The sequence below is a fragment of the Gossypium raimondii genome, chromosome 3 (assembly GCF_025698545.1).
Source record: "Gossypium raimondii isolate GPD5lz chromosome 3, ASM2569854v1, whole genome shotgun sequence".
Taxonomy (NCBI): domain Eukaryota; kingdom Viridiplantae; phylum Streptophyta; class Magnoliopsida; order Malvales; family Malvaceae; genus Gossypium; species Gossypium raimondii.
Window position 1 is genome coordinate 5,887,720 of NC_068567.1, and position 12,068 is coordinate 5,899,787.

The 12,068-nt window shown below is 34.4% G+C and overlaps 1 protein-coding gene across 1 annotated transcript; it reads left to right on the forward strand.

The window, feature by feature from the left end:
• The first annotated feature begins 2,001 nt into the window (after positions 1-2,001).
• LOC105795627 (F-box/LRR-repeat protein At4g14103) lies at positions 2,002-3,541 on the forward strand. The gene has a single exon (XM_052628992.1). It carries the CDS (start codon positions 2,137-2,139, stop codon positions 3,076-3,078), a length of 942 nt encoding a protein of 313 aa, XP_052484952.1. The 5' UTR covers positions 2,002-2,136; the 3' UTR covers positions 3,079-3,541.
• Positions 3,542-12,068: the final 8,527 nt, after the last annotated feature.

Here is a 12,068-nt window from a genome sequence, read left to right on the forward strand (position 1 = left end):
CTAATGACTTTTAAAAGAATGGTAATATAAATGCTTAGCAAATACATTGAAATAGTCATTAGGAAAACTAGTATTTAAGATTGAATACGTAGAATATGAGAAAATATGTGATGTTTTCATGAGGGGGAGTAAATACGCGTTGCACTCTTTTTCTCTTAATCGATGTTTTGTCCCATTGGGTTTTCCTGGTAAGGTTTTTAATGAGGCAACATATTGTGCATATTATAGATTGTGTACTCTTTTTCCTTTATTAGGTTTTTATCCCACATGATTTTTCCTAATAAAGTTTTAACGAGGCACATTATCTACCAATGGACATCCAAGGGGGTGCTATGAATATCTTATTAAGTGGATGTCCATTATGATCAAGATAAAGTTTTAATGTCCTTTAAATCCTAATAGTTATTAGAATTAGATCTCTACTTGTTTAATACTTCTTATGCCTATAAATAGAGACTCGATGAAGCATTTTAATTACTCTTTTTTATCAATAAAGTACATCCTCTATTGCTTTCATATTTTCTTTGTTCTTTATTCTCTCCACCTCTCTTTATTTTATAACAATTAATAATTTATAATTTAGTGGTGATTAATATTAAGTGTCAATGCTTTTTTTTATCATTTGTTGACACATTAAATTTTTTATAAAATGTTTAATTAGTCAATAATTTTAGGGTGAGTACTATTTGATACACTTGGTAGTACACTTTTTTACGCCATAATTAGAGTTATAAATTTGTCAAATGTCTTATTTCTTTTATATATTTATTTCTTTTAAAATTTCCATTATACTTGCAAATGTTATTTTTTACCATTAGAGCCATCTTAACAGAGCATGCAAATATTAGTGGCCAAATTTATCATTAAGCCTTGAAAAAACTAAAATCTAAAATATTTGACCATCTTGAGAGTTTGGAAAATCTATTACTAGAAAATTTATGAGTAGAGCCGAAGATTGTGAACTGTACAAGTTACCAATTAAATGAAGGAATGAGCTCCAATTTATAAAGAGAACCTCACCATTTAAGAAGTAACCATAGAAATGATGGAACCCGCTATTTATTTATCCATATCTATTTACTCATTTATTTTAGTTAATATACTTTTTTTATACCTAGTATCAATACAATTTCTTATTTCAGAGCGAAATGAAATGCTTAGAAAAAGGAAAAATCATAGTCGGGATGATTAGAGTAGCAAAAGTCATTGGAATTTTTATTTTATATATTGGAAGAATAAGTTTTGTTATTAATAAACTAGAAAAGAATAACTAAAAGAAAGAATTAGTTATTTATCAAAATTTCTTTTATTCAATAACCAAACTTAATCAGAGATATATAGCTCGTAAATGTCGAACAAAAATTAGTTTGTTTGCATCAAGCTTTCGAGAGGCTCATTCAAGACTTACTCGAACTATTACTTAATAAAGAATAAGAGGTTTGGTTTCGGTTCATTAGGATAGAGATAGGAAAAAAAAGAGATTTTAGTCGTTTGTGAATCACTTGAATAAATGCAGTAATTAGCGGAGTGGGGGTATCCTATAATTATAGTAGATTAATACATAATATATATGTACAAGAAACAGTTGATTCTGAATCGTAAAATACTTGCACAAATAGCTACTCAAGTAGAAAGTGTCATTATATGATTTCCAGTGAGATTAGAAAATAAAGAGTAAAGAATCCAACGAAATGCTTTAAATGAAATGGGATTCCTCGAGAATGAACTCGAGTAAAGTAGAGTAGAGATTAATATGATAAAAAATTCTACTTCTAATAAGGTAACTTATACTAAATCAATTAATTGCTTGTAACGAATACGAAAACTTAAACCACCAGATCAATGGTAAATGTCCTTAGATTAGGTAAAAGTTAAGGGACCAATTTTGATATTAACCTTAAATCTTATATAAAGGTAGGGAAATATTGGCATTTAACACTAAATTTTCGCATATCCAGCCGCTTATACAAAGCAAAGACTTTTCTTTTTCTTTCTTCTACAAATCCGATCCTGTGTGGCCTCCTCTATTCTCAAGTCTCCAAAGTTTGCTCCGAAGGCAGACATAACAAAACAAAAGCGAAAAACTCTCTGGTTCCTATCGCCTGCCGTCGGACCGGTCTGTAGTTTTCTTATCTTATGGCGATGTGTGTCGAAGACAGGATCAGTAGTTTTCCGGATCCTATTCTTTGTCATATTTTGTCATTCCTTCCCATTAAAGAAGCAGTTCGAACCTCTATTATTTCAACCAAGTGGAGATACCTCTTTGCTTCAATGTCTACCATTGAATTTGATGCTTGTTCAATGAGTGGTTTGACTGACAGAAATATTGACAGCTTCAAGAACTTTGTTGATAGGTTATTGAAATCCCCCGATCAGGTAAGATTAGATTGCTTTAGGCTAAGTCATATGATTTGTTCATGGAATGATTGGAATGATGGAGATCATGATTTTGATATCTCTGGTTGGATATGTGCTGCATTGTGCCGTGGTGTTAAGGAAATTGATTTGCAGTTAAGTTATCGTGAGGATATTTTACCAGCTGTTTTATTCACTTGCGGCTCACTGGTGACACTGAAATTGGATGCAGTAGGTCATAATTTTAAGTTCCCATCTGACGTTTGTTTAGGGAATCTGAAGACTTTGCACTTTAGAGACTCATTTTTCGGTGATTCCGTTCTTAGGTTCATTTCCAATTGCCATGTCTTAGAAGATTTGGCTTTTATTGAATGTGATTTTTATACAAGTGACATCAATATCCAAACTCCTTCGCTTAAGAGATTTATTTTAGATTTTAATCTCGGAGAATTCGCAGATTTAAAGTATGTGGTGGTGATTAATGCTCCAAATCTTGTTTATTTTCAATATACTGACGCTGTAGCTCAAGGTTATACTTTGAGTACCATGAAGTCTCTAGAAAAAGCTCATATTAAAATCTGCGGGTTTGATACGATTGATTCTCAAGCAATTGCAGCTCATCTTATTCAAGGAATTTGCAATGTACGGTCTCTACGTTTAAGCATTAATGAAGGGGTTAGTAAACTTTGTATTCATGTGTTTTTTTCGTTTTTAACATTATAGTATAAATCCAAGTTTGTGTGTGCAGATTTTCCGACCAAGTTCTTGTGTGCAGATTTTCCGAACAAGTCAACTTCCTATATTTCACAACCTTATTGAATTCGAATTTCTTGGTCGTGGTTTTAATGGGAGAGAAATTTGGCTTGTAAAGTTTCTACATCGTATACCTAATCTAAAAACACTTACCCTCAATTTTCCGGTATGAAATCTTTGTATATGTACATGTATTTGTTGCAGTTGATTGTTTTAGTGTCAATTACATCCACAATTACATAAACTTACAAGAAATCAAAAGCATGTTTGAGATCACCTAAATTCAAGGTACAAACCAAATAACTTCTTTTTCTTTTTGTCATGAGTTTAGGTTGTTGCGGGAGCTCAATGGAAGGCTTTAGAAGTTCCTTCTTGTTTGTCATTTCACCTCAAAGAGATTAAAATTTCATGCTTCAACACACATATGATTGAAATGGTTAGTTATTTCTTAGATAATGCAATGATTCTGGAAAAGCTCATAATAAGTATGGATGCCCGGACTAATATGACACAGAAAAAGAAAGCCCGCAACCAATTATTGCAGTTAGTAAAGAGTTCAAAGAAATGTTTAAAACTAGTTGTAATTTTGTAGTACTGTTTTATATTATATGATTACAACTTATCAGTGTCTGGTTTGATTTTATATAGATGTGTTGTTTGTAATATATATTTTGCTCTTAATGTCCGATACATTCATTAATGGCAGTAGACTATACCTGATGGTTGGTTTATATATATGTATATTGTAGCCAAAAATAGCATTTGGAATTAATATGTAGTCCCATGGTTGGCAAAATATTTAAATTTGCAAGAAAGAATCATATGATATGCATTACACAAGAAGTACTTGTGATAGGAAGAACATCAGATTGATTTGGAAGCTCTCAAACTATGGGGATTTGTACATTCTTAACAGCAAACAAATTGTTACTAATAAAATATTTTGCTTCATTGCTTTGCATCAAATATGAACACATTTATTAACAGTGTTACTAAGATGTTCACTTTGATAATCTTGAATGCTTGTTATTTCAGGAAGTATCTATTTGAAATCTTTAATAAAACTAAACTCAGGAAGTATCTATGTGAAAAAAATGGCAAAATACATGAAGAAGCCATAACAAAAGAATCAAAATGAAATGAGTTCATACAGGGATTTGTTCAGAATATTCAAAATTGATAATCAGCTATCTAAACCAAATAAGCAAATAGAATAAATAAATAAATTCAGTTATTTTAATTTATTCAATTTAACTGATATCTTAATCCTCACAAAAACAGTGAGATTGTTAATCTACTATGTGAAAGGTAGAATGGGCAGCTTCAAGAATGATGAATCATGTTAATGTTATAAGATATATTTTGGAATTACTAGTAAGATAAAAATATGTGGTCAACTTTGGACTTAAATTTCATTTGTTAATACAAATGATAAACATATTCAAATGTACGAGAGTTGAGAATGAAAACTTGAGAAATTAAAAACATGAAAGAAAAAAGTTGCTGAGATGTTGAAAAGAGACAGAAGACAAGAAGATGCTGCATTACTTTCTCTAGACTTTTTTATTCCCATCAAAATCTAGTAAGAAAAGAAAATGGTACTTTGTCCCCAAAGTCCATTAAAATCTACGTGAGATTTGTACTATAAACTAAAATCCATAGTGGCACAGTTTGGGTTTAGATTGTGACACTTACACCTATTTTCTATTGTTTCTTTAGGGGGTTTGGGACGTGAGGTGAGAGAATAGAGAAGAAAAGGTAGAGAAAAAAAGGAAAGGAAAAGAGACACTACACCAAAACAGGCTTTTAGCGGCGCTTTTTTAGGGCTATAGCGGCGTTTTTTAGCGCCGCAAATACTTTTAGCGGCGCTTAGAAAAGCGCCGCAAAGAACGCCGCTAATGACTGCGTCGGTAACTTTAGCGGCGCTTTTTACAATAAACGCCGCTATAGACAATGGTCTTTAGCGGCGCTTCTACATCAAACGCCGCTATAGACCATGGTCTTTAGCGGCGCTTTTGCAGCAAACGCCGCTATAGACCGACATTTTTCACGGCGCTTCTGCATCAAACGCCACTATAGACCGTCATCTTTCGCGGCGCTTTTGCATCAAAACGCCGCTATAGACCGTGGTCTTTAGCGGCGCTCACCCATCAAACGCTGCTATAGACCATGTTCTTTAGCGGCGCTTAACCTTAAAACGCCGCTATAGACCTGGTTCTTTAGCGGTGCTTTTCCATAAAACGCCGCTATAGACCTTATTCTTTTAGCGGCGCTTAAAAAACAAACGCCGCTATACCTCATGGTTTTTAGCGGCGCTTTTATAAAAACGCCACTAATTTTGGCAGATTTGAATATATTTTTATTTTGTTTTCAGCCCCCCTCCTGTAAAAACAAATCAGAAGAAACCAAATCTAACCAACCAAATCTAACCAAATCTGTATAATATTTAAAATAAAATTCGAATTATTCTGACAAAAATTGTAAAAGTTAAAATGATAATACCAAAGTCAAAATTGAAGTATATTTAAACGATAGTCTAAGACGACGTCGGTTGCGACTGCTGAAACATCTTCATCATATTCTGAAGCTGCTGCTGGAGTTCATCGAACTTTTAAGTCGTTTCGCTTCCCTCGCCGCACCTCTAATTCCCTCATTGCAATGCCGCTTCTCTCATTGCCGCATCTTCTTTAAGTCATTGGAGTTGTTCATACTTTCGTTGAACCTCGCTTCTCTCTTCGCCTCTACTTCTCTCATTCTTTGATCTGCTTTAAGTTGTAGTGGAGTTCTTCATATCTTTTTGAACCTCAGCTTCTCTCGATGTTGCCTCCGCTTTAAGTTGTGTAATTTGCTCACTCATTGTCGCTTGCATCTGAGCTATCTGGTCTCTTAACCTCTGAACTTCAGCTTGAGCCCGACTCCCCAAATGCATGTCTTGCTATGAAATGGATCCAAAATATTGGGATGGGTTAACAAAAGATCATTGAAATCGAACCCGACCATACCTTTCGGGACCCAAAACTTGGTGATAATCCGGTTATCAATGTCGTCAATATGAACAGAACTATCACTTTGGAAGCAATCGCTTCAGACTCGCTTTTTATCCTTGAGTTTTTCCTAAAAATAAATCACATAGTTAAGAACACAACATATATTAAAAAACAAATGCAACATAACTTAACAATATTTGCATTACAAGAAATGAAATAAACCATTAGAAAATAAGCAGTATAAATAATTAAAACAAGTCAAATTGTATTAAGCAAACGTACCATAATTTCTGCGACTTCAGAGTCATAGGGTTTCCATCTTTCTTCCTATGTAATGTCAAAAGTTGAAGGCATCCAACTTTTGACCGACAACACTTCCTACAATACAATAGTAAAAATATTATTTGATAGAAAGTAATAAATATCGCCAAGATTAAAAATTCAAAATACCTCTACTGAGCTACACACATAAAACTTCTCGACCCAAATTGTGCGTGAATTTTGTTTCGCCTACTACTTGTTCCAACTCGTTCACGATCCTACGTTATGAAATTATTAGTACGTTAATTAGTAAATACTATAAACCAAAATAATTACAAGATTTTTGTAGTAACACATACCTCTCCTTTCTTCGAAGTCCAAAATCTAACGACCTCTTCCCACTGGTACCTCAGCATTCACGGCAGGACATTTTGTAATCTCTCGTCGAGTGTTGTTTTTGTCTTAAAATAGTTTTTCTTTAAAGTGCTCTTATGGTCTCTCCATCTTTTTCCCAATGCCTTATTTACATAAGCATCGGAGACCTTTAGAGCAAATCTCCCCTACAAAAAACACAACTTAAGAAAGTAAATGTAAACGAAACTTAAACCCAAGTATTATAAATGATATACACATTTTGTTACCTTAATGTTATCGAGAGCTTGGTTCTTGTTACTCTCGGGCACTTTATGCCATGACTCGAAGTTAATTGGCAACATATTTGCATTCCGTGCTAGAATGCCTATGTATCCTGCTAAAAGGCAAGCTTCTGATCCAACAGGCTGACCAAAGCTATTACTGGATACTTGGACACGCTCGACTGGATCTAGATCGTATAAATCCCTCAGTAGCGTACGACCGCGAACTCTCCGCGTCCCACCAGTTTCAGCTGGAAAATAAAAGTATTGTAATATAAGAAATTAATAAAATTAAATAAATAATAAGTCAACACACATGTAAATTAAATGCTAAATTACTTTGAGCTTCTATAGGTTCTTCAGGTGTAACCGAAACATTCGAAGATCCAATAGCAGTCTGTTGTTCAGTGCTGTTTGTATCCACCGAGTCTGGAGTACCTTGAACAATGCGGTGCGCTCGCATGGGTCTTCTAGGCATTTTATCTGGAATACAAATAAATTAGTTAAAAACTTAATATACAATTACAATAATAATATGTTCGTCTATATAATTAAATAATCGTAAAAGCTTACTATATTATACTCCATAAATATCTTCATCCGTATCCTGGCGGACCCATTGACTGTGTGTACTAGTACTAGGGATGTTTTCGTTTAAGTTTTGTTCTGGAAATAGCAAAGTTTGTGTTCTGTCGTCAATGCCATCTCTACTTCCACTGCCCATGTCAAACAAGTCCCTAGGGATGTTACGGAGTACAACGTACCAACCCTCATCAATTGGATCTTTTGAGTAAAAAACTTGTTTGACTTGAGAAGAAAATACGTACGGCTCATCAATCAATTGTTGTCCTGTATAAATCAATCGAGTGAAGTTCACCATTGTGAAACCAAATTGATCTTGCTTAATTCCACGACCAGTATTAACATCGGCCCAATCACCTCGAAATAAGACAACTTTCCATTTTCCATAGAAATCCAACTCAATTATATCAGTAAGAAGTCCGAAATATTCTACATTTCCCCCGACAGGATTGTTGTCCCTAGCACTAGCATAACTAGTAATTGAGGAATTAACAACTATTCCACAATTTTGCGTTCTCCTCAATCTCTCGCGATGTTTTGTATGAAATCTGAATCCGTTTATGATGAACGCACTATATCTTTTAACCACCCGATTTGGACCTTGGGAAAGCCATTTAACTTCGTGTGGTCACGTTTTTCCCACTCCAAACCTATTGTATGAAAAGTAAACTAAGTTGATAAAAATTTTATGAGAAAAGATTATAATTATATGTCGATGAAAGCTACAATTGCATACCGTTTGGGTTAACCATTCATGGAAAGATTCTGTGAACAACTTATTGATATCTCGAAGTTGTGTTCTTCGGGAGCGCGAACGAGATCTCAGTATTTGTTTGTACTCACTATGTAAAAAATATGTTCCGCTTGTTAGAAGATAAACAATTTAAAGGTGATGAATATTTATCAAATTTTTAGAACTTACTTGCGTAAAGGTTCCATTGATTCGTGGTGAAACAGAACATACCGATGTGCTTGTACCCACGAAAAATCATCTAATTCTGCAATTTCCACTTTGCCGATTGGTTCTCCAAAACTTTGGAACAAATAAGTATCGGCCAAGTTATGATCCGTGAGTCCAGCATTTCTATTTGGTCTGCTCAACCTTGTTTCGACATCATCCAAATATCGCGAATAGAAGGTCATACATTCCTCTACTAAGTAGGCTTCAGCAATCGATCCTTCTGGATAACGCTTGTTGCGGCAGTAAGACTTTAATTTGGATAGGAACCTAAACACGATATGCAACATTATGAAAAGTTGTACTTAAAGGAATATAGGGTTTAGGGAAGGAGAGTTTTTAAAATAAATTAACACCTTTCTATGGGATACATCCATCGGTAGAAAACGGGTCCGCCAAGAATTACTTTTCCCGAGAGATGGATTATCAAGTAAACCATAATAGTGAAGAAGGAAGGTGGGAAGATTTTCTCCATGTTGCATAAAGTCAATGCGGCTATATCCTGTACCTTCTGAAGTTCTTGAACATCCAAAACTTTGCCACAATTGGCTTTCGTTATATTGGATAGTTCAATTATACAAGACGTCACCTTCTTCGACATACAATATCGTAGAGCAACTGGCAGTAAATCTTGCATCAAGATGTGATAGTCATGTGATTTTAGCGAATACAGTCTTCAATCTTTAACACTAACACATCGAGATATATTTGATGCATACGCATCTTGAACCTTTATATCCTTCAACACCGTACAGAACACTTCTTTCTCTGTCCTTGACATCGAAAAAATTGAAGGCGGCAACCGATATTTCCCATTAGGAAGTGGATTCGGATGAAGATTAGGTCGAATTCCCATTTGAACTAAATCAAGTCGACTCTGAAGATTGTCTTTTATTTTCCATCTACATTCAAAATTGTACCCACAATGTTCTCGCAGACATTTTTCTCAATGTGCATAACATCAAGATTGTGTCATAAAAGCTGATGCTCTCAATAAGGCAACTCAAAAAATATACTTATTTTTTTCCACAAGTTCGCCTCATTGGGATCATCCTCTTCATCGGAGTCATCATCAGCTTCATCATTTGATCTTATATTTATTTGCGTGTTTGCTGAGTGGTTCATATTTCCATAACTGAAATTTATATCTTTCAACATGAACAAGATATTAGATCCACTTGTCTGCGAAGGAGCTTCTCTGAACTCTTCGGTACCGTCAAATACTGAACTCTGAAATCTAAATTTATGATTTTCCGGTAACCACCGTCGATGCCCCATGTAAGAGAACTTTTTCCCATTGTATAACCATTGCGAACATGTTTGTGCAGCACAACAAGGACACGCATAACGACCATTTGTACTCCAATTGGATAAATTGGCATAAGCGGGGAACTCATTAATGGTCCACATCAAAGCTGCACGTAATTTAAAGTTCTCATTTCTCAGCACATCGTATGTCTCGACACCAGCCCATAATTGTTTTAACTCTTCAATAAGTGGCTGTAAATAAACGTCGATATCATTTCCGGGCCCTTTCTCTCCAGGGATAATCATAGATAAGATAAGGGAAGGTTGCTTCATGCAAATCCACGGAGGCAGATTGTAAGGAACAAGCACTACTGGCCAAGTACTGTACGCAGTGCTCATGATCTTGTAAGGATTAAATCCATCAGATGCTAGGCCAAGCCTCACACTCCTAGGATCGCTTGCAAAGGTTGGAAATTTATTGTCGAATGATTTCCAAGCTAAAGAATCTGCCGGATGCCTTAATAATCCATCATCGGTTCGTCCATCATGGTGCCACGTCATTGACTCCGCTGTCTTCGACGACATGAAAAGCCTTTGAAGCCTTGGTATCAGCGGAAAATACCGCAAAATCTTGACCGGCTTCGTTCTTGGTTGTGCATCATTTTTGTCGTCGTTCCCATCTTCTGTGTTTCTATTTATCCAACAGGATTCGCCGCATACATGACAGCACTGTTGGTTTCTTCGATCGCCCCAATACAACATGCAGTCATTCCGGCAACTATGAATTTTGTTGTACCCAAGACCTAAGTCTTTTATCATTTTCTTCATATCTTTGCATGACTGAGGGATTTTTGCAAACGGAAACATTTCTCTCAAAAACTCTAGCAGCATTGTCAAAGAGTTTCCGGTCCACCCTCCCAAACATTTTAACTGGAAAAGACGAACGCAGAAAGCCATTTTGGAGAATTTTGACCCCTCATATAGTTCTTCGTTCATGTCATTAAGTAACGTGTAGAACTTTGCCGCTTCTCCATTCGGCTCTTCAGGAGGTACACTTGTTCCCAGTTCGGTAAAAGTCTTTGCACCAATATTACAATCAGCAGATGGCACAAAGTCGGCTGGGAACGAATGCAAACCATGACTGTGCATATTAAATGTATCCCGCAACATACCTTCCATGTCATCCCCTCCAACGGACTGATGGTAAGATCTACCAGGATAAGAAACATCCATTGTTGACGAGGAAGTACTAGGCGGGCATTCTCCATGGAAAAACCATTTTTATAACCCGAACAAACCCATCAACAATTAAATGCTCGTATACAACTTCACGATAATGCCGTTTATGTTGACACACTTGTTACTGAGGGCAAAGAATCATGTTTTCTTGGCTTGAATATTGAAATGCAAAATTCGAAAAGTCAGTACTCCATTTCGATATTCGTTGCTTACCCTTGATAAATTCATCCAAGACCGGTCCATTTCTTAATTCTTGGAAGTCGATTTTCAGCAGATATTACAAGGGTAAGTTTTTCACTTATAAGTATTATTTCACTATGTAAGTTAAGATATGATATATATTTATGTATTATGTCGTATTATGTAAGTTATATAACCTGTTAATGTACCTTAAAATGGTATATGTTAATATTAGGCATGCTCTACACAACTAGACTAAACAACACTCAATAAAAATAAATACAAGATATTTATTTTCCTTGGTAGTTATTATGAGAACATGGGTTTTATTTTGTTTTTCTTAAAATATTTAAGAAAATCATTATTTTAGATTTGTATCTAATTAGACCTCAATTTAAATAAAAAACAAAAATATTAGATATAAACTAAATATTAGAAATTAATTTGATACGATATGCAAAGATAGAGACATATAAGTTAATACTTTTAACCTTTATAAACATATTACCTAAGTAAATAGATAAAATAATAACATATTTTAAGCTTAAATTTAATGTTTGAAATTGTTGATGAATTAAATTAAAATATAAAAATAATAACATATTTTAAGCTTAAATTTAATGTTTGAAATTGTTGATGAATTAAATTAAAAATATAATTGCAATTTACTCAAAATAATCTTTAAATTTATTTGGTGTTTAAAATTAAAATTTAATGTTTAAAATTTAATGTTTAAAATTTATTTGGTGTCATAACAATTCATATTAATGTATCAATAATAATGTCCATTGCATTTATCTTTATTCACCGGAATCTTTTTCGAAATTTTAATTTTCAAACCCTACCTTACATTATAGCAAAATGCTAGAA

What these genes read in the sequence shown, in the direction of transcription:
- LOC105795627 (XM_052628992.1), top strand. Translation starts at nt 2,137, where the DNA reads ATGGCGATGTGTGTCGAAGACAGGATCAGTAGTTTTCCGGATCCTATT.